Below are 24,265 nucleotides of genomic sequence, written 5' to 3' on the forward strand. Positions count from 1 at the left end.
ATATTTGTTATTCAAATTATTCTTTAAGAGGGTTTTAATCAACGATATTTTACTGATTATATTTTTAATACTTTTTTTGTGATTCCACTGCTTCGTATCTCTTGGGGAACTTTAAAATAAAGCATTACTTAAATATGTGAGAATAATGTAGTCGTGGCTACACCGTTACTAAAAAGTCATTGGTAACGAATTGAATTTCCTTTATTTAATCTTCAGTGATTAGATTACGGATCAATTTTGAAAGGTATCAGGCCATAATACTCATTGGTAATCAGGGGCATAAAAAAAAAAAGTCACGCCAAAACGGGCATCTGTTAGCAGGTTTTTTTTTTTTTTTTTTTTTTTTTTTATCTCAACAAAATTCAACAGTCGTTTCCAACAAGGGGAATTCTCGAAGAGTTAGAGCATTCAAATTAGATCTCGGGGCGTTAAATTTACAGTTAATTATTTACTTAATAAAACTAACGAATTAAATATAGAGTGATGTTCTTTTTTAAATTAAAAAAAATTTATCGCGCATACGCACGCACGCACGCACGCACACACACACACACACACACACACACACAAAGCGCGCGCGAGCGCATTCTTTTAAGCCCTTTAAATTTAAAACAGTGCCTCTTATAGACTGGGGAATAACATATACCCATATTAAAATTATGCTGAATTTATTGAAATAGGTTACAGTGCCCTAATGGCGAATTAAGAAAGTTACAAAAATTAAAGAAGATCGGTCAAAATGTCCAATCAGAAAAATATTCGCTATACAATAATAAAAATGTAAGAAAAAGTCTCGTGGTGTTATCTATAAATTTGTCGGAGTATTAGCGGTTAAAATTATGAACATTCCGATATTTAATCTCCTTTATATTTTGAATAATTTTTGTGACTTCCTTGTTTCCACCTTGGGGCGCTGTAACTGCCTCAATATATTGGGCATAGTCACTTTATTATAGGTGCATGTTACTTGCTTCTCTATACGAGACGCCGTTTTCAACTTAAAAGTTTCAAAAAGAGATTCCCGATTACCCTGCATGTTTATATTGAAAATTTAAATTTGCCTTTAAATATTTGTTGATTCTATTGATGCACTTTCTAGACCATGTGCTATTAGCTTAGCAAATGTAATGAAAAATGCCGTGCTGAACTTTTTACAAAATAAAGGGTGTTCTAAAAATGTCTAAACACTTTATTTCTGATTGTTATTTAATAGTTATTTACTCGTCAAGTTTTCATATTTTATATAAATAGAATTTTAGCAGTTATTAGAAATGTTAGAATCGTTGGTCGGTGCTTAGGCATTGCTGACAATGCCGAATGATGGAATAAAAAACATCACTAAGTATTTATATTCATTCTCTTTCAGTTGCTTATCTGAATTCGCTGACTTGGACCTTATACATTGTTCATATTTTCTTCGAATACTGAAATCCATTGAAGTTAAAAGGGATATAGTAAACTTCACTATTATTCTGTTCGTCACGTTAACCCTTCATATCGTGATATTTAACTGCATTTCATTCTGCTAGGAGTATCATTCTTATTTCTCCAAACATATTTTCAATACCTGGATTAATGTATTTGAATAGTGAATTCAGGTAAATCTCTCCATTTTTTTTAAAGAGCATTCTAATAGAAGTAGCCTCTCAGTTAATATTTCATATGTTCGGTTGGTATTACATTATCAAACTATGATTATAGCCGATGTCTAGTAAATGCAAGTATGACGATGAACTATTATAAGCTATTGCATTACTATAAAAGCTTGTAATTGTAAAAAAAATGATGAACGGAAAATAGTATTAATTAGTTTGATTCATGTAACTTCCGATAGCTGTCAGAATTTAAAATATATTTCATAAAAACTCGTTTTAATTATGAATAAATAATATAAGGATTTATTTTTTTAAGTAATAGTTTAATAATTAACATGTTTTAGTCACACTTTTAATTTTATAACTCTTAGTTTAATGTTGCAAACTTTGATAAGCGAATATAGGTTAGAGAAAATATGCAAGTTCTTACTGTTGTATTAACCAAGAATGTAAGCCTGATTTTACCGAAATTTTCTCGAAGTGTCTCCTCGAGTGACTTTTTCACGATGTTGATAATAAGAAGAATAAAGAAAGTTCATCGCATTATCTTGTGTGTCGCTTTTACATTTACTAATTAAACAGACCGTTATATAATTTTCTCTTCTTCGCTAAGGGCTTTTCACATCGGAGGCCTAGTGTGCAAAATCTATCAAACGGTTATGGATATATTATTCTTGAAAATGAGTTTTCATTGATGTATATCACGGCATATATAAAAAAAAACCAGTAAGAAGTAATAAATGTGTTATCCATACTTTTTATATCATTTAGCATCACTTCGGATAATCGCTTATATTGTCTATATTATTTTGTACCTCCAAGAATTCAATAATATATTCATTTTTTATTTGTTATAGTTTATTTCATTAATTTTATCATTCTAATTTTATTTCGTGTCTTATCATATATAGTATTTTTAGAAATACACTTCGCAACTTCTGCGAGGCCGGAAAGGCACAGGAAGACACCCGAAATAAAAATATTTGCATACTTCGCGTTTAATGTTTGTTTCGTATGCAGTATTCTTCGTTTAATAAAAATGTTTGCATATTTTTTTTTTTTTTTGTATATTTCGTTTACGAAAATATGAAATAGATTCAGAAATCTATCTATCTATTTGTATGTGTATATATATATATAAAACGTTGACGCTAACAAAAAAAAAGTGATATCAAAATTTACAAAAGAAAATCATTCTAATCGGTTTCAAGTTAAAAAAAAAAAAGAAAAAAAAAGAAAAAAGAAGGTAACCTTAAAGTTTCATTGATCTTGTACTCTTTTGCTTTCATCTTATCTTCGTTGAGCAAAAAAACTTTTATCTATTTTTTTTTGCCATTGTTTCGGCATGTGTGAACTATATGTGTGTAGATGCAAACTTCCAAAGAATGATAAAATTGACATAAAAGAAATGCATTAAATATGATGCAAGATATGGAAGAACTCTCTCGTCAATTTCTCGTAAATATCCTGTTTTTTTTGTCCTTTCAAAATAGACTTTTATCATGGAAAAAATCTATTAAGTTATAAATAATCTCAGATTCCTTTTATTAAGTTTTTTTTAGAGCTGGTTGATTTTATGTAGCTTTATGGCAAACTGAAAAATGAAAGTCAAAAACCCTTGCTGTAGTTATCACGTTGGATACCTGATATATATATAACTTTTGTATTCTGCGACCTTTTGATCGTTTGGATTTAAAAGTAAGAGATTTTTCACTTCATTTTATCACGGTGTTATTGAAGATGGCGATGCTGCAATGTTCGTAATTATTTCGAAAGAGAAAATAACTGGTAATATTCCAATTATTTTCGGTCTTACATTTAAAATAATTCGTGTTTGTGATTTGCTGTCTTTTTTTTTATAGGTATGGAAATGGAACATTCATTTAATATATTCCGAATGCTCTTTTTAAAATAATTAACTATTTAATTTAATTGAAAATGTGTCTTAAATTTTTTAAAATGCAGATATTCAACTTCTTTTTTTATCTTTCCCCCATTTAATCTGATTTTAATAAACCCCAGTATATTTTAAACTGTAAAGCAGCAAAAATAAATTAAATAGAATCATGTTTTCAAATCATGCTTTTATTAGTGTTCTAAAAGTATAGAATTTTGATTGTAATTTTCTTTTTCACTCTTTAAGGTATAATTCTTTATTTTAAATACTACGGAATACCGAAATTTTGCTTATTATTGGGTTCAAAATTTATTTAAATTTACCCGCCAATTGATAACCACGATCTGAAAATAGTTGTAACGCACATATAAATGAATGAAATTTTTAAATTCTTGTTCATGAAAATGTGTGTGTAATATCAGCTACAAGATTCCTGATTTATATTTAGTTGAAACATGAAGCAAGCTTAAATTAAATAAAAAATGATTTTAAGAAATTGCGAATTTGACACTTCTTTGGTTTTATTGTTATATTCGAATAAACTGAAATTTGCTTTTACCAAATATGTTTATTTACATTTAAATTTATTTCTTAGTTTGAAAACTCATTATTATTGGACAAAAGAAAGTTTCTGACAAAAGGAATTTTATTTTTGTCAAAAGTAATTGGACAACTAATAGGTTCTTGAAATAATATAGGTTCAGCTTCAGTTCTATGGGTTGGATGTTCGAAGATTTGATCGGGCCTTTAGTTTTCATTATGTCATGAGCATTTTAATGTTGACCGTATTGAAATTATTTAAAGTTGATCCCATATTGAAACTATTATATGGGAATTCAAAATATGATGTAATTCGATTTTTGATTAAAAATTAATTGAACTTTAAAATTTTTCTTCAATAACTTCATAACAGGTTTTCGTGCGAATGTATTTTTTACACCACTCTGAAATTCAAGTCATTTATATGATACCAAATTTATTTGTGTAACAATTTTTTTTTTCTAATTTTGATAAATTTATAAAAATATTTTTCCTTACAATTTTCAGCAGTACTTTTCATTGCTATTGGATTTGTATTCGTGACAATTGCTATGATATTAATTGCATTTTTATGCAGACATTGTCGCTTCTATATAATTAAAAAAAACGACAAATCCAAAATATTATCACGCTATAATATTTTGCACTGGATATTCTAATCTACTTTTCCTTTTTTTTTTTTTCCTCCCATAGATGTCATTTTGTGTGCTTTTTTCAATATAAATAGACACAATCTTAGTTTTGAAATAGTGTCTTATAAAAATGGATGAATCAAACCTGAATCATTATTATGCTATGATGTTTCAGAACAAAGGGTCGAATTTTTTTTTTTTTTTTTGCAGGAGTGTTATTCTGTATATTTTATTTGACTTAAAAATTTACAAATTGATTTTTGCAATAGCGTCAACCAAATCTGACATTTTTACTATAAAAATACAACCGACTAATCAGAATGAGGTATTTCATATGCACTTCTTTTTAAATTTTTAGATTTTTTTTAGATATGTCTCGATTATTCATTTTTTATTCTTTGCCACATCTTTTCATTGATTTTCGTACATTTTTGAAGAATTTATTGAAATAAAAAATTATGTGCATAAATTAATAAAATAAGATTAAGAAAAGTGCCTTTTGTTTTTATAAATTGTGAAACAATTAAAAGAAAAATTACTTCGAATTCATTCCAGTGAAGTTTCCGTTATTGCTGTAACAATCGTTTCAATCGCAGAGAGTAGCAACGTCTTAACTAATGAAGTACAAATTTTATTATTTTATTTCATTAACCATTCTTTACTTTCCTAATCACTAACACATTTCATGTGTGTAATTCTAAGAAGTCTGTGATGAGATTGATATTGCGCCATAAGAACTGTTCTTTCTCACTATCTTTCCGTGAAAAGTCAACAAACCAATTTAATACACTTTTGTGACAGATCAACGCTATCAATTCATTGCTCCTGTGAAACATGTACCACAAGTCTGTTTCTTTTTCTTTCATTTTAATCTTCTTTAACCGCTACGCAAGTGGAATTCTTTTCTTTTGATGTAATTTCATTTTTTAAATAATTTATGACTGAACATTATTTCCGTACCTATACATCTATTTTGTGTTCATTTGTATACATTCTATGCTTGTATGATCTTGTTATGATTTTATTGCTTTTGTTCTGTTTCATCGAAAAGGAATATTTGCTTCTATTGCATTTTCTCTGAAATAAGATTTGGTTTTGTATTAATTTGTCTTTTATCAAAGAATATGGTGCGACGTAATATCGAATGCCAACAATTCTTTCTTGAAGGTTGGAATACTGATTAACTATCCTATTTCAAGCTCATTTTTAGATATTACTGCAAAGCAACCAAGCTTGTGTGTTTTGATGCCCTCCAAGGTTTTGTAGCATTATCTAATATATAAAAATGAATTTTATTTTGTTCGTATTTTATGCGCCACCGTTCCGTTCATCCGATTGGGATAAAACTTAGCCAGCTTATTGTTTTGCATTTAGTGTTCTCACGTGGCCAGTTGTATGCTAGATGCTCACAAGTCGGAAAGCCAAGAAGAAATTTATTTGCTTTTGCTGAAGGCGGGGGAAAAATATTCTCTACCCTAAAGTATACTTGTATAATAAAGTTAAAAAATTAGAATAAATATTATTTATACTTCTTTATATGTCTTTCAGTTTCAGTGAATGTATTCATTGTCGACAAGAAAATAAATATCATTCTATCATTCCTAATTAAATAAAATAACTATTTCAAATTTCGATATTTCCAAAATTATTTCTTCTGCGGCAGTAACGCGCTGGATACCAGCTAGTATTGTATTAAAATGATATAGCCTTTTGCTTTCTCCAAAATAAAAGTGTAAAAATGTATATTGTTGATTGATCGTCTTGCAACATAGCTTTATTTTTTCCGATTAATTATTTCAAATTATTACAATAATACATTCAGATTCCTAAATTCAGTTATAAAATTTAACTAAAAAAAAGCATCATCTGCCAGATTTTATTTTGGTTTAAAAATATGCAATGGATGGTTAATTTTCTCGTAATTTTGCCACTAATGCCATTCAAAAGAGAATGATTTCTTAATTTTCAATTTTATTTTTGGTGCTTCATTCCATATACAGTGGCTCAAAAAATTGAGAGTACACCTTACTTTTACTTGATAAATGCGAATTTCAATATAAATAACACATTACCGGGAAGTGCAAACATGTTTTTATTTTTACACATAACAAATGGTTTAATTTAGAGTAAAAATAAAGAAAAATCAACAAAAAACTTCTAAATTGAAAAGTTTCAGAAGTATTTTAAATAAACCTACGCAGAATTTTGCCTCAAAAAATTGAGAATACACCAATGAAATTTTTGCAATACCACGTATAGAAACAAAGTGTCACGATTAAATTGCATGTCTTTAGGCTCTCATAATGGCCTCTAAACGTCATGGTACGATTCGACCCATTTTTGGTGGTATCTGAAGATATTTTACCCCATTCTTCTTGTCCCACTTGTTTTAAATGGGTTTTGTTTTTAATTTTGTATTTTTGAACAACTTTTTCTAGTATGGCCCACGAATATTCAATGGCATTGATGTCGGGGTACTGTGTTGGTGTGTGTAACTGCTATTTACAATGAAAAAGACACCATATTTTGAAATTACATGTATTCTGTTTGGGGTCATTGTCCTACTCGAAAATGAAATTTTCATCTAAACCCAAATTTTTAGCACTTTCCTTCAGATTGCTGAGAAGTATATCCAAGTAAACCATATCCTTTATAATGCCATCTATAAAAATTAAATTTTCTACTCCGAATGAATCCATGTAACCTCAAATCATGACGGATTCACCATCATGTTTAACTGTAGGACGTAAATTTTTTGGATCCAAAGCAGTATCAGGTTTTCTCCATACAGTACGATGGCTGTCACAGCCAAAAATGTTGAGTTTTCTTTTATTACTAAGCATAGCTTTCTTCCAAAGGTTATTGGTCTTCAATTGATGAGTTTTTGCAAACTTCAAAGGCTTTTTCTGAATTTGAGAGCTGATGAACGGTTTCTTTCTAAGAATGCGACTTTTATATCCAGCTTGTATAATGGCATTTAGCACAGTTTCAGCACTTACACTTCTGCCAATGATTTGAAAAGTTTCTGCAACAAGTTGGATGAACCATATGGTAGCAGCAATCTAAAGGAAAGTGTTAAAAATTTGGGTTTAGATGGATATTCTATTTTCCAGCAGGACAACGACCCCAAACTGAATGCACGTAACTTCAAAATATGGTGTCTTTTTCATTGTAAACAGCAGTTACACACACCAACACAGTACCCTGACATCAATGCCATTGAATATTCGTGGGCCACACTCAAAAAAGTGGTTTAAAAATACAAAATTAGAAACAAAACCCATTTAAAACAAGTGGTGCAAGAAGAATAGGGTAAACTATCTTCAGATGCCAGCAAAAATTGGTCGAATTGGAACCATGACGTTTAGAGGCCATTATGAGAGAGAAAAGACATGCAATTTAACAGTGACACTTTGTTCCTATGCGTGATATTTCAAAAATTTTACTGCTGTATTCTTAATTTTTTGAGACAAAATTCTGCATATGTTTATTTAAAATGCTTCTGAAACTTTTCAATTTAAAGATTTTTCGTTGATTTTTCTTTATTTTTACTTTAAATTAAACCATTTGTTATGTGTAAAAATAAAAATATGTTTGCACTTCCCGGTAATGTGTTATTTATATTGAAATTCGCATTTATCAAGTAAAAGTAAGGTGTACTCTCAATTTTTTGAGCCACTGTATGTTGAATATAAAATCCCTCTCGATCCAATTATACTTTTTCTGTCATTCTTAATCCATTTACTTGCTATGATGTGCCATATTTCTTTGTTAACATTTCGAATTAATCGCAAATCATACGATTCTGATTTGTCAGAAGACGTTTAGTGATTAGAATTTTTGAAATTGAATTTATTTGATTTGATTTCCACAAGAGGAATTTCACAACAAGCAAATAAGTTAGATTGTATTACAAGTAGTTCTAATCATCTTTCTTCATCATTATCAGTTACTTTCAGCAGTATTCCAATGCCTCATTTTGTTCTGATTTTTTTTTCAAGGGGTTAAAGTTTTAAAATTTTTTATTTAAATATTATTGTTTAGCAACTGGAGTGTTCTGTCCTTGATATCTGAACTCAATGTAGATTGTTTCTTGTTAAGTTTAGTATAGTGACAAGATTCGGGTATATATATTCCCATTTGGGTCCAAAATTTGATACAAATCTATAATTATGGTATCAAGATCATATACGAAATTTCATTAACCTGGCTCTTTTTGTTTTTGAAGTATAGAGTTCACATATGGATGAAATGCAATCAATCTCTAATAAATTTGGTGAACATTTATTGCAGATTCACAATCTTAGCAATAAAATTGTATGCTTGTTTTCTGTCATCCATTTAGCTGCACCTTCGAACTAATCGTATTCTTAAATAGATATAGTTCCAAAGGTAATTTCTTAGATCTCAGGGAGATCCGAAACGATTCTGGTGTAGAAATTCGTCAATATCTCAAGGTCATTTTTTTAAGGTTCCAATTCTTTTTCATATGTAAAAGCAAAAATGCTAATTATTAAAGAAAAAAGAGGGGGGGGGGAGGCTGGTTAAAATACCGAAACAATTTACCAGACCACAATATGCGTGTTCAGGAATCGATTATTTAATGGAAAGAATTTAACTGTTCCAATTAGCCGTTATAACTTCTAGTTGAGGTATACTGAAATTTATTTTAGCTCTCACAGCAGCAACAATAATTATGCATGCTTGTCACTGCCTTTCAGTAAATCTGCATTGGGCCAGCGGGAAAAAGAACTTCCTTATTAGCACAAGATATTGTACCATATCTCCTCGATATTATCCAACTTTCTGAATACCGCCCAATATCGTAGATATAGTAACCATGTTGTTGGGCATTTTGTGTTAATAGGTTAAAATATTTCATATGATTTTTTTATCCTCTTTTTTTTAAATAAAATCTTATATGAGTTGTATTTTTTGTTGTTTTTTGCAGTGGGTCATTTACAATGCAGCCTCATGGAGTTGAATGTACAGCATGCTAGGTAAAGATTAAAACAATGGATGATGATGTCACCCGAAGTTCAGATTCTCTACCTACAAGTGAAGAATTTGAGTTAATTGGTGCTTCCACTGAACCCAAACTGCACATTGTAGGGAATGCAAGCGAAGAAGAATTAAAAGAGTGTCTGAAAGAAGTACTGCAAGATATTGAGGGCAACATGCTGGACATTTCGCCTGGTGCAAAATCTGCAGATATACCGGTAATGATTTTTTTTTTTTTTGAGTGTAAGACTAGGCTTTGGTTTTCAAAAAAATGTATTCAATTCTAACATATTCTTTGTTGTTGATAATTTTGTAGTGAAGGACGTCTTTCTATACATCCCTCCCTTATTTTAAAATATGTATTGTGAAGTCTATTTTGCAAAAACGGTTTAAATTTAAATACAATAAAATGTATGTATTATGGACTTCTACTGTAGTTTACAGAAAGAATTTCTAATAATTTGCCAGGACTCTATTTTTAAAGTAATTTATATTTAACTTCATCGCATGTAAAGAAAGTAGAATCTGAATATTGTTCTATTATTTGAACAGTCAGTTATAAAACTTTTTTTACAAGGCAAAATTCATGTCAGCACAACTATATGCTATTGAATTTCGGACTATTTGGTAGATTGCTATTGTTTTCAAAAATATTTGTTATTTTTGAAGGAACTTCTATTAATTTTCGTCAATAAAAGTTATTAATGTTTAATCATTGTTTTTATTGCATTATTTACATTCTATAAATTGAAGTATAGATAATGATCTTAATTAAAAAACTTTTTAACTGCTGTAGCCAGATTTTATGCACTGTATTTAAAATTAGGATTTTAGAATCTTTTAAAAATGACCCAAATGCATTCTATAATGTGTAACACTTACTATATTTTAAGTGCATGTTTTTTTAAAGAATGGAGCTGATTTAGCCTCCCATGATCAGACAGTGAAAGAATGCACGGCTAAAGATAAAGTTAATATGGTGGCTGCTGAAACACCACGATCTGAGCGAGCAGATTCGTTGGAACAAAATATGATAATGTATACTACTTCACCAAGTCCTTTAGATGAAGGTAAAATTTACTTATTGTTTACTTAATATTATACATATTTTTATTGTACATTACTGACCTTTTTTTACTTAAATTTTTAAAAAATGTTGAAAAGTTTTGTACACATTTATTTTTCTCCAAATTTCATACTGAATGTTGATACTGATTTTAAAATGAAAAATAAAATAAAAAGACAGTATGTTATAATTTAGCCTGCATTATTACCATTGCCATTTTCTAAGGCGGGTTTCTTTTTAGTCGCTATTTAAAATATTTGTTCATCTACACAAATTTTCTTCTCTATATTAATTATGCTTAATAGTTAATTAATGAATTGGAAAAACAATAATTACTCTGTAGGCATGCTTTTTTTTTTTTTTTTTTTAAATAATCGATTTCACCAGTGGTTTTGATTCCTTAACTTCCATGGGTTATCCAAAAAAATTTTATTGGAAAGTCCTTAGCAATAGATAGTTCTCTTTACATTGAGAAGGATGTAATTGCATCTTCCAGTATTTTCAGTTTGAATGATCCTTGCTTCATAATTTCTGTAGAATATAAATATATTCAGTAATGCAGTGTAGTGAAAATGTTTTCGTATGTGTGCGCACACACGCACACAGAATTGTAATTACAAATTAAAATCAAATAGCAGGACTGATCAGTATGAAAATAAAATGAATCACAATCTATTTTTTGTCTATTGCTGATTTAATACTTATCATTAAAAAAAAATCTCTAATTTCAATAAACTTAATTTTCACTTTTGCTTGTTAAATATGATCTGTCAATGTGAAAGTCATTGGTGCTCATTGGAAGAAACTATGTGTGGAGTTTTTTTTTTCAGCTAAAAGGGAAGTAATCTTACTTGAGATGATAAAATTGCAAGAGGAAATGGTCAAGGCTTATCTAGACCATTAAGTTTTCTATGTTGTTTATAAACATTTAATAGGCATATTCCTGCTCTGCTACTTCTTAGATGTTCTTAAATTCTCTGTAAATTTGTTGTAATATTTATTATATTTTATTTATTTTTTGCCATTTAAAAATATATTGAAGCTATATTAAATGAAGCCAAATTAAAGGAAGCTAGCTTTAAACATTATTACTATGTGTCATTATTTTTTATGTAAAATTATAATTTTTATAAATATTTTTGGCATAAAAATGTAAAAAAGAAGTTATAATATTGTTTTGTTTTCAGATTTAATGTCAATATCTATCAGCCTTGCTGATGGAGAATATACGGTGTTTGACCGAATCATTTATTTGGGCAGTGCAGTTATCAGTGATCCACGAAATGAAGTGGATATACATAAAAATATGTCTGTTTTAAATGAACAATCAGCTAAAGCTCTGCATATATCTCTTTCTTTACCCGTGAATTCAGAAGGTTACATTATGTAAGTAATACTTTTCTTTTAATATAGGAAACTTATTGCATTATTATTACATTTTTAACCATGTTTTAAATATAAATATCAGTATATTATAGGTTAAAAGTAGGGAAGAATAAGCTGTTGAGATGTTAATCTTCAGTTTTTTTTTTTTTTTTTTTTTAAATAAGAAAGAATTATCTGTTTCAGTATTTTGACATTATTTTAAAATTTTATATTATGCATTGATTTTGATGCATGAATTATATAAAGTTATATAATGCGTTGAAATGCATTATATAACTTTTATATAATGCATTATTTATTTATTTTTTATTTTTGATACCAATATGTGATGAGCTGATAGAGTTCTTGATATCAAAAGTTTAACCTCTGGACATTGTTATTGTTGTAGAAATGTGGGATTGCAAATGCAGTTGTTTAATAAATTTGGAAGTTCTATATTATTTTAAATAAGTCATAAGAAATATATTAACTTCACTTATATTAAATTGAAAAAAAAAAAAGGAAAAGAGAACATTAAATGTATATTCATTGCCCTTTTTATAATGTGTTTAATAACCAGAATTTTAGTTTCTCTTATGTATCATGTATAATTGTCAGATCACTTACTTGTCAATTTCTAAATGAATAGACCATATGACTTTAGCTTTTTTATTGTAATAACAGTGGTGATCATTATTAACCTTGGTTCTAAATATGGGGAAAAAATGTTCATATGGCAACAAGTGTCAAATTGATAATAATGAATATGTAAAAAGTTTGTTTTCTAAGTAATTTTATTTTATACCTTATTTAAAATATTCCACTTTTATTCATTTTTTATTATTTACTTATTTTTTAATGTTGATACAAATATTAAATTTAAAAAAATAAAATTCTTCTTTTATGGTTATTGTAGCTAAATTATTATTTATTTACTTATTTGAAGAGAATCAATTGAAAGTGTAATTAAATCAGATGAATAATAGATAAATAATGTAAATCTAGAATAATATTTATATTGTAAAAATCTCATCACTAGAATATATTTTGAAAAATTGTATTTAGTGAAACGAATGTGTTTAAATATACTTTTTTTTTTTATTGATTATCACTTTTTAAAAATATTGCAACTATTTTTTAAGCATTAATTGCAATTTATCCAATATTATGCAGTGCTCAATATTTATTAAATTTATTTATTACAATAACTACTACTTTAAAAAATGATTTTCAAATTTTATAATTTTAGACTATATGAGCCTAGCTCTTCAAACGAAATCGCAAGTTTCCCCATTTCTCAGATTGTTGCGCATATGTCTGGAGAGCCTGGCTCAAAGGATGCCAGTTGTTTAACTCTGGTCCATAAATGCAGTCAAGGCACAATACCAGATTCAACCATCTTCCAATGTCATGTATTCCGTTGTGAAATTCCAGAGGCAGTAAGTTAACATTTTAAATATCGGTATTATTTTTGATTTCTCACATTCAGTGTGACTTGCATATAATCTGAATCTTTTAAATTTTATTTAAAATCTTTTAAATTTTATTTAAAATTTTCAGATTTGTGTGAATATATATATTTACTTTTATCTATTATGTAGGTAATATCATAAAGAATTCTGGTCACTTAGATTCTTTGCTGTCTGTTAAATATAATTTCTTATAAAAATTACATGTGAAGTTTTTGGATTAAAAAATTCCTTTGTAGATCTATTTTGTGGGATTTTATATATAATTTATTGAATAGTTGCACAGCATGGCAATTTCCACAGTCTTTCATGACATTTTCTACTAACATTTCTCTTATAAAACATGTATCTATTGAAGATGTTTAAAATATCTAAAGTGTTATTCTAATAAATAAAGAATTATTTGAAAAAGATTGTAAATATAACAAAATATTTTGCTATTCTTAGTATTGCCAAAAAAAAAAAAAAAAAAAAAAAAATTTTTTTTTGTACATATTGAAAAACTAAAGATCTAAGTAACAAGTGAAAAAAATGTTGAGATGAAACACCAGATGAATTCCAATTAATTTAAATTTCTAAACAGTTGGATTCTATAATAGAATTGTTTAATTTCATGGGAATCAAAATATCACAGCAAGTTTTATTGAGTTGTCAGTTTTCAAAAACATGCTTTTTTTTCTTTGTTTACTATTTAAAATTTAGATTATTTTTGTGTACTTCTATGTTTTACGAGAAATTTAGTTCTGCTTTTGAAATTTATATTTCTAAGTATTGAAAAGAATTGTTTTGTGTGATTTATATAAATGTTTACTTTTTTATTCTTTCCCCAGGTTCCTAAAATCATGCAGTGTTTTGCAACTGCAATGAAAAAGGTGCCTAGACTGCCATTACCAAAATCTGATTCATATGGTATGGAGAAAAGTAACCCAGAATATATAAACAAAAATATAATAACTTATGTCTTTGAAGGAACTTTAGAATTCAGAGAAGATGATACAAAGGTTAGTTTCAGATTTGATAAAGGGCTTTTTCTCAACATTTTATGACAATATAAGAATATTTGTGGCAAATATCGCAAAAAAAAAAAAAAAGTTACCGATTCATATAAAATATTTGATATTATAAAAAATATTTTAAATTTGGTAAAAATTCCTTACCCAAGCATCATTAAATCTTTTAAAAAATTATCTTAATTGTAATATAAAAGTTATATCTGCTGTTTACTCTTTTAATAATTGAATTGAAATAAAGATTTTTTCATTTGTAGTGATAAAGAATTGTTTAATGCATACATTAATTCAAGCAGTGACCAGGTATTAATGTTAAGAAGGCTCAAGCGTTTTTTTCTTATGTAGGAAATAATAATGATGATGACTAATTAACTAGATAAAAAATAAGATTTATAAATACTTAAGAAAAAATGAATATGACAGCTTGTTTCAGATTCCAAAATTTTCCTCATATATTATAGTTATTATTCAAGGTCTTTCACAATATATATTTTGGATTGAATATCCTGTATGATGGAATTGGATTGTTGTTTATTATTGTTTTGCTAAAAAATATGCTTTAGTGTAGTGCATAATCTACAATTGGTTGAGAAATAATTTCTCATTCTAAATATGTTTGAATGTTCATGAAGTGATTTAACTCTACTTGTACTTAAAGTGCAATATTTTTTTTGTATACAAAAAAAAAAAAGTACAAAACTTATGTATAAATTATAACACTTACAAAATACATTAACCAATTTTGAGAGTCAAAATGTAAAACTTATAACTGAATCAGAAGTATGTTTAATCACTAATTTATTTTAGATAAAATGATATGAACTTTTAAAAAGAAATTTTATAATTTGATTTAGTTTACATTAAAATATCTTATTATATTTTTATTTCATTTATTTTAAGCTGCAGGTAAATATGGAAAAAAATTTGAAAACCTTAATTTCATTTTATTATCTTAAGAACATTCTTTAACAATTAAACATTCTTCAATTTTGCCTTTTACTCACCTTCATTTTGTATCAACATTTGAATTGTCAAAAAAATTGATTGTACATGTTAATTTAAGAGTGTTTTTTTTAAGTGGTGGAGGATTTCATTTATATGTGAAGGATTTTTTTTTAAAAATTTCAATATAAAGTGTGCCGAATTTTTATTTTAATTTGATCAGAAGTTGAAAAGTTGATAACACTAAATAACATAGTGATGTGCATATTATACTTGTACACATTAATATATATGTACCATTTTCGATTTAGAGGATTAAATTGCAGTTAGTATATTTTCATAATATTGAACTCTTAATAATCATAATTATAATTTTATACATTGAATGCTGATCTATGTATGAGAATTGCTATATTTATATAAACATACACATATATAATAAATTTTCAGTTGATATTGATTTAAATTCCTTTCAAAGTAAAGTATAACTTCTAGAAACATAATTCTGAAAATATTGCTAAAAATAGATGAATCTTTTATAGTGTTAACTCTCAAGCTTTTCTTTTTCCTATGTAGGGAGGATATGCTTCTTGTCCCAAAGATAAAGATTATTTTAAATTGCGCTGCAAATTAGAAAAAAGCGTAGTTTTGACAGTACAACAAATTTCTGATAATAAAGAACTTATTATTGACAGGTAAGTTTATTGCAATTTTTAATATTTAAACAATTTTTTTTTACTGTATGATTTATTATATAAAAGCATTTAAATTGTATCGAATGTTTGTTTACAGATGTTTTGGACTTCTCATATCACCTGGTAGAAATATACGAAATAGTGATATGCAGTTGATTGAAATGGTGAGTTCTAACTCCAATTTATAATAAATTTAAATCATGCATTAAAGTATTATTAATTTAAAGTTTCATTTTTATTCTTTTCTCCATTCATTACTGTTACTGTTTTAAATACTCTTTGAAATATTATCACTTCAGTTTTTATTTCAATATTTACTTTATTTTCCATTTGTTACAGATATCACATAAAATATTTTAATATGAATTTCATTATATTATGAAATATTTTTTTATAATTTAAGTGAATTTGCAATTGAGAGGTTTTTTAAAAATAAATTTTATTCTTTGCAATTGCTTACATCAATTGTGTTGTTGTTGAATATTTCATAGATGTCCTTCACTAAGCCAGCAGCTGGAGAAAAAGTTCCTTATGTCATTACAGGACTATGGGATCCAAATGAACCTGCTTTTGAAATTTTAAATAAAGAGACCCCAAAAGGTAAGCAAGCAATTCATGAATTTTTAATCTAAAATTAATCTTCTTGGATTGCATCCAAGATTGTCAATTTAATATGAGATCTATCATTTTAATTATTGTTTCTGAAGTGCTCTTTCAATGGAATATTTTCTTAGAATTCTAATTAAATCTTAAAACAAGATATAATTTTCTTCTTTATGAGAAATATCAGAATTTATTTATATTAATTTCAGAAGGATTTTAAGCCAAAAGGATTTAAAGTATACTGTGAGTTAATGTTAAAGGTGAAAATATTTTTTAAAAGTAATGTTAGTCTTAATATTATAAATGTTTGATATTTTGAATTTATACTTGATAGGTTATTTTCAAATATTTTCAAAGAAACTTAAGGCACTGTGTTACAATAGTTAAATAAGAACCATGTCTCAAATAACCACTTTGTAAAAAATTAACTATTTATTTGTATATATCATCATGGATGCGTTCAAGAAAATTTATAATACTTTTTTAAAGCTAAATTGCTGAGAAATTATCTTTTAAAAATATTTTTCTTATAATAAATAAAAAAATTATTATAAGAAAAATTTTGGTGGCAAAATAAGATCTGCAATATTTTAAAAAATTATATACCTATTCATAGATTTTATTTAGTGACTATACTTGTTGAAGAACCATTTTTTAGGAAAGTGCTTATTTATATGAATGTATATGCACTTTCATGCATTCATATTTATTTTCAAGTGCTTATATAATGCAGTTGAAAAAAAAAAGTACCTTTTTATCGAAACTCTTAATTTGTAATAATAACTACGAATAATAAATGTACCTAAATTATAATTTATGTTTCATGAAAAATGTAAATGACTCATTTATTAGGAAAATTAAGAAAGCTCAGAAATTTTCTTCTTTTTCTACAAAATAACATTGCTTTTATAAGTTTTCTCTAATCTTGAAGGATGAAAATACATATTTTAATCTTTTGGCTTCAACAGAAGTATTTTTTAGATTGATATATCTATCTTGTAAATTATTCCAGGTGTTAAACTATTTCCAATCAATGATTAGAGTAGAACTTAACTTTTTTTTTTTCCTTTTTAAATATTAAAAATGTATTACAAAGAAGTTATTTAATTTTTTTTTCTCTTGAGACAAGGCTTAGTTTTTGTTCTGCTTATGTTTTGACTTAAATTTCATTTCTTTCTTATTTGTAAATTTATCAAAAATATGAGAGCTGTTTTAAAATATTTGGAAGATTTAAACAGTCAAATAAAATAATAAAAATTTGTAATTTTTTATTTTATTTTTACATTTATTATTGTTTCTTAATGCCTAATTATTAAAGTTGAAAGCATTTCTTAATTAAAAGTTTATTTCCATATCCTCTAAATTATAAAATAATTTATATTCATCTAATCTGATTTATTCTTTTCTCTGATCACTCTTTATTTCAGATACTCGTGTCTACATGACTGTTGCTGCTGATCTTGTGATTAGTGGTATCCAAGAACCTGTGAGGTTTGTGATTGAAACTAAAGCCAAGATATTCCCACCGACTGAACGATTTTGGTATTTTTCTAAAAGGACATTATATGAACAGTTTTATTTAAGAGTTAGAGAGGTCAGTATAATTTTTTTTTTTTTTTTGCTCCAAAACTATATAAGAAAAAGTAATATATAGTATTTTTGTATATGCAATAATTTTCACTGAAGTTTTATTTAGTTTAATTTTAGTTTTTAGATTATTAGTTGATTTATTTAGTAGATTATTAGTTGATTTATTTAGTAGATTATTTAGTTGAAATGAAATAGTTTTTTTTCCTACTTTTTTGAGTTATTAAAGTTTTTGTTATAGTTATATTATTAAAATTATTTTTATAATTATAATTTTATATTTATAATAAATTTTCCCATTAAATAATTTTATCAGGAATTAATTATATTACAAAATAGAGTATAAAAAATGCCTATTTTGCATGTTTTTGAAAGATAGTTATCATTTTGTCTGGATTGCAATTTTTAGTCTGTTTAATTAAAAATATCTGCAAAGTTTGCATGCTTCTTGTGTCATTTCAAGATGTGCTTATGTAGAAGAACAATGGCCATAACATTAGGAAGTAATGTTGCCTTTAAATTGTTTAGATTGATTTAGACATGACTGGTGATTACACTTTGCAAGTTGTTGGTGTTACAAGCTCGACCAAACTACAAAATAAAAAAGCTTCTATGAATCTTGATTTTTCAAATACAGCTTCAAAATCTACCAATGTGCCAACACCATCTAGTCCTGATGATCCTGACTCTGTGTCAGGTAACAAAGTTTAATTCTGTATTTTTAATTTCATATTTAATTTCATTTATTATTCATCCATGAGATAGTTTTTATCCATTCAACTCATCAATGAATTTCTAAATATTTTTTTAAATCTAAACTGCAGATATCATGCCATTTGAAACCTTTCAAGGATTGGTCACTCAAGGCTTATCTATTAATATTTATTTTTCTCAGAACTTCCACTTTCTTATAATTGTTGTTTTAATAAGGACATTTTAAATGTAAGACCTGGTTTAACCAATTGTTTAGCCTTGAATGCCTTAAGTATATAATATTTAAATTCCACCATTTGTTGATTTATCATTTTTAATTGCAGAAAAGTGCATTTCAACCTACTTGCAATTTTGAAGTAAATTATGGTATTTAATGCATTGTATATTGCATGGTATTTAATTGTAATCATTCATATATCCTTTTCAATGCCTAATTGTTTTTAGTTTTATTCCATGAACAGATTTTAATTAAAAATTTAAATTTTGACAGATTTTAATTTGAATTAAAATTAATGTTATATTTTAAAACAAATGCCTTAATATAGTTTTTCTTATTTGCCATAATCTTTAACACAGCTCATCGTTAGATCTATCATCTATCTAAATATTTTAAGTTATATTCTGAAAAGAACCTTGATTTAAAATATCATTCAGCATTTTGTTTTACCATAATTATAGTTTGAAATGACGTCTTTATTAAGGGAGAATATGGGATTATAAAAGTGAATTTTCAACTAAGATGTCATAAATAGTAAAAGGTAAATTGAAAAGATATTAAAAAAAGATTATAATCAATTTTAAAAGATGAAGCATTGTTATTAAAAACATTATTAGTAAAAGAATGGGGGAAAATAGGGGAGAAAAAAATATTTTATGAATTCAAAAATAAAATGTCAGTCGTAAAAATAGGTGATTGTTTTTAAGTGTTAGGCATGGAATTTTCATATTAATTTTTTTTAAATTATTGAAATTTATTTAGAAAGACAATAAAATGCACGAAACATAATTGCTTCTCATTATAAATAGCAATAATGTTTTAATTTATTAAAAATATTTTTTTATTTTAGATAATGATGAGCCTCTTTTAAGTGGGACTGGTGAAGTTAGCAAAGATTGTACAGAAACTCAACTTGAAGGTTGGTCAGCTGTTCTTTTAAAGTGGAGACAAAATCTAACACAAAGACCTAAACATTTAACTAGTCTTGTGCGAAGGGGGATTCCAGAAGCTTTACGTGGAGAAGTTTGGCAACTACTTGCTGGTTGTCATGACCAAAAGGAAATTATTGAGACTTATAAGTCTCTCGTAAATAAGGTAAGTAATGTTTAGATGCAGCCAGATATATTCTCGAGTGTACTTCATTATTTTATATGCCTTTAATTCACTAGTTATTTATTTCAGAAACTACTTACAATTTATTCTAAAAGTCAGATACATATTCTATAAAAATAATTTTATAAACATATACAGTTTTCCCACTTTTACACTTTTTAAATGAAAACAGGAATTATAGTGTAAATGGTAGTACAGTACAACTCATAGGAACATACTATGAAAAGTTCAGCAGTGAAGTATGAAATGCTTTCTTTTCCATGAATACAGTAGCAAAATACAGCTGAAATGCACACAAGAAAAGTACTTGCAGTAAACAGCAGAAAGTTGTTATTAAGCAACAGCAACTTCAAAAAGCATTAAGAAAGCATTAGGGACTCTGCTCTACTGCTTTCTTGAACTCAACCAACTTCTTGGTTTTTTTTTTATTTAACTTTTTTTTTACTGTTTCCATGACAGGGCAAAGAAATTTCTAATATGATATTGTATTCTTGATCCTAATTATGATTGTGCCAAAATTTTGGGATATTCTGTATCATTTATTTTTTTTGCCGAATTGACCTATTAATTGACCTGGCATTCAGTAGAGATGTCTATAAAACTCTTTTCTTGAAATGAAAATAACTGCACAGGAAGCAATATTATGATTTCATAAAAGTATTATTGAAATGTGTTCGCTGCACCATCTCTGCACAGAAACCCATGCTTATTCAAAGCTTTTCTGGTTGGTTATTATACCATTGTATTTCTTAGTATGGCATAAGTGGAAAGAAACATAAAATTTCATAAGCATAAGTCTAAATTGATACAATGCAGTGTGAATGTAGGAATTCTAAAAAGATACAAAGAAAGAAAAAAAACGACATTAACAACAGAAACATAAAAGTAGGGTAATACTGAAGTTTTATTTTTTAAACTGAATTTTACCAGTAAACACTTTGGGTTTTAATTTTAAAATTTTATGCTGTTCATTCCTTTTCTTTTTGTTAAAGTTATGTATTTTTTTACATAGTGGAATCAAATTTATTAAATATTTGTTGATGTAATTGTTTCAATATAATTCTTATAATAAATTTGTTTCACATTTACTTAAAAAATGTTTTTCTCACAGGATAGCACTTATGAAAGTATTATCCAAAGAGATATCTACAGAACATTTCCTGCTAATGAACTCTTTAATGAGAGAAATGGTACTGGTCAAGAATCTCTTTTTAAGATATGCAAGGTAAAGCTTTTTTAAGAAATATTTATTGTAGTAATTATCATCAAATTATTTATTAAATATGAGAATACTTTAAAGTAATTTTCTATAATTTTTTAAAGGCATATTCATTGTATGATCCTGAAATTGGTTATTGCCAAGGATTATCTTTTCTTGTTGCAGCTCTTTTATTACATGTAAGTAAATAAAATTTTTAAATCTATTGATTTTGATTATTGCATTTTGATATTACTATGAAAATAAATTTTCACATATTATTTTAGATGCCAGAAGAAGAAGCTTTTGGTGTTTTAATGAAAATCATGTTTGATTATCATATTCGAGACATGTTTAGAAATGCTTTCGAAGAATTGCATTTAAAATTTTTTCAACTTCGAAAATTAATGGAGGTAAGTTATTCATAACAAAACCAATGTTCTTTATCATTAAAATAAGAAAATTTTATATATATTAATTATTAAAAATTGTATTTTAATTATTTGAACCATGTAATTAGTACCGAATTTAGGATACAACTGTCAAAATATTTTATTCTTTATAAAATTAATTTTCTGACAATTAAACGGATAATCTTTTTACTTCCTGTGCACAATATGTGTAAAAAATGTTTAGAATTAAATCTTAAGATGAATGTTCACAATCACTCAATGCCTCATTAATGGAGTGATGACTCTCTAATCAATAATAATTTTTTTTTAATACCTGAAATAGGATTTGCATGACACTATGCAAGCCTTCCAATTCTAACCAGACTTTTATTTTGGTTGTCCAATTCTAATTAGGCATGGTGGATAACCAATTATTTATAATTTGCTTCCGACCATTTTCTTGATTTAAAATGTGGAGTACAAGAATTTGGATGTAATATAAGAAGAAATGAGAATTTCATTGAGAAGATTTGAATGAAGCATGCTCTTGAAAGAATGGACTAATATATATACATAATGAAATGGAGTCCCATCCCTTATACTGGCATGGCATGATATATTGTGAAAAACTGGTTTAATTTTATATATAATTAAACTGAAATTGGTATTGCTTTTATATTATGTTGTGAATTATTTTGAAAATATTCATGGTAGTAGATTTTTTGTAGTATTACTTTTGAAAAAATTTATTAAATAGAATAAACATTGCATTTGTTAAGGATGTTAAATATTGCTGTAGGTAGTCCTGAATCCTAATTTTTATCTAATGTATTTTAATTGTCATATCTTTCTAAATCAGAACTAGTATAAAAGCCATCTTTTTGCATTTAGTCATATAAAAAATTAATTATTAAAATGTTAAACATTTTTATTCCTAATTTTGAGAAAAATTATAGATATATAAAGATATGTTGAAAATTGTTATTTTTTTAAACAAAGAAAATCTTCAGCTCAGTTTATCGATTTTTCAGCTTATAAATTTTACACATTTGCATTAGGGCTTCTTAAACTTTGGATTCTTAGCTGGATAATCCTTATGTATTAATTTGGAGTATTAGTATCTGTACTGTTTGCATAGTTATTAAATTCAACATTATTTAGAGAAAAAAACATCAATTATCAGTATTATTGACACTAATTATTAATTTATTCTATATTATCATTATTATGTATGCATCTGATTCATTTATTGAAGTTTCCCAAGTATATTGAATCAAATTTGTAATACTTATATACATGTTTTTTGCAGAAAAATTATATGTCCATAAAAGCTTTTTCTGATTATATATTTTATCTGATTCCTGATGTTACAAAAATTGACTTGGAAGTAGGAAAATGAAAAATTAAATGGATAAAGTGAATAATATTAATAAATAAAGTATAATATTAAAAATGAATTATATTAAAAATAATAAATAAAGTGAAGAATATTTTTGATTTAATGAGTAATTAATGTAAAATTTTAATTTTGCAGGACCAGATGCCTGGACTGGTTTCTCATTTTGATGATCTTGGAATTGAAGTTCATATGTTTGCATCTCAGTGGTTCTTGACCCTTTTTACAGCAAAGTTCCCTCTCATTACTGTTTTTTATATCATCGATTTGTTTCTGCTAGATGTTAGTGCACAATTGATTATAAATTATATGTGAAATTTTATTTTAAATAATTAGATTAAAAAATTAATTTCATATTTTCTGTTATCATTATTCATATATTCTGTTATCATTTCAGTTATTTTAAAACGAAACACATGCTTTTTTATCCCTTTTTTTTTACATTTCTAATGCAACATAAAAGGAATAACTTAATTTAAAATAACTAGTAATTAATCAAAATAATAATTAATTTTGCAATTTTTAAAAGGAAATGAAATGCATCTTTGGCTATTATGTCTAATTAAGCTTTCTGGTGTATATAAATTTTAAAAGCATTTTTAGTTTGAGAACATTCATAAGTATTTTTAATACATTTTTTTTTTCTTTTCTCTTTAGGGTATGGATGTTATTTTTCAAGTTGCAATAGCTTTATTGATGGTAAGTTCTTTGCTTTTTAATGGCAGGTTTCATTTTCAGTATTTATCAATTACTTATGAATAAAAAAAAAAATCTTTTGCTATATTTGCTGATTCTTATTTTATGTTTATTATTCTTTTTCATTCAGTGGTTGC

General features: G+C 26.5%; 1 protein-coding gene across 3 annotated transcripts in view; it reads left to right on the forward strand.

The window, feature by feature from the left end:
• Positions 1 to 24,265, forward strand: part of LOC129963184 (rab GTPase-activating protein 1-like) — a 48,115-nt gene that overhangs the window by 15,915 nt on the left and 7,935 nt on the right. For all 3 annotated transcript variants that reach the window (XM_056077345.1, XM_056077346.1, XM_056077347.1), the window contains 16 exons: positions 9,616 to 9,883; positions 10,576 to 10,735; positions 11,919 to 12,117; positions 13,346 to 13,535; positions 14,396 to 14,566; positions 16,094 to 16,212; positions 16,310 to 16,376; positions 16,704 to 16,812; positions 18,243 to 18,409; positions 18,931 to 19,099; positions 20,184 to 20,428; positions 21,558 to 21,671; positions 21,770 to 21,844; positions 21,932 to 22,057; positions 23,571 to 23,714; positions 24,090 to 24,131. In XM_056077345.1, coding sequence (XP_055933320.1) covers positions 9,680 to 9,883; positions 10,576 to 10,735; positions 11,919 to 12,117; positions 13,346 to 13,535; positions 14,396 to 14,566; positions 16,094 to 16,212; positions 16,310 to 16,376; positions 16,704 to 16,812; positions 18,243 to 18,409; positions 18,931 to 19,099; positions 20,184 to 20,428; positions 21,558 to 21,671; positions 21,770 to 21,844; positions 21,932 to 22,057; positions 23,571 to 23,714; positions 24,090 to 24,131 — 2,301 coding nt within the window. In that variant the 5' untranslated portion in view covers positions 9,616 to 9,679. The remainder of the gene's footprint in view (positions 1 to 9,615; positions 9,884 to 10,575; positions 10,736 to 11,918; positions 12,118 to 13,345; positions 13,536 to 14,395; positions 14,567 to 16,093; positions 16,213 to 16,309; positions 16,377 to 16,703; positions 16,813 to 18,242; positions 18,410 to 18,930; positions 19,100 to 20,183; positions 20,429 to 21,557; positions 21,672 to 21,769; positions 21,845 to 21,931; positions 22,058 to 23,570; positions 23,715 to 24,089; positions 24,132 to 24,265) is intronic.

The sequence above is a fragment of the Argiope bruennichi genome, chromosome 3 (genome assembly GCF_947563725.1).
Source record: "Argiope bruennichi chromosome 3, qqArgBrue1.1, whole genome shotgun sequence".
NCBI lineage: Eukaryota > Metazoa > Arthropoda > Arachnida > Araneae > Araneidae > Argiope > Argiope bruennichi.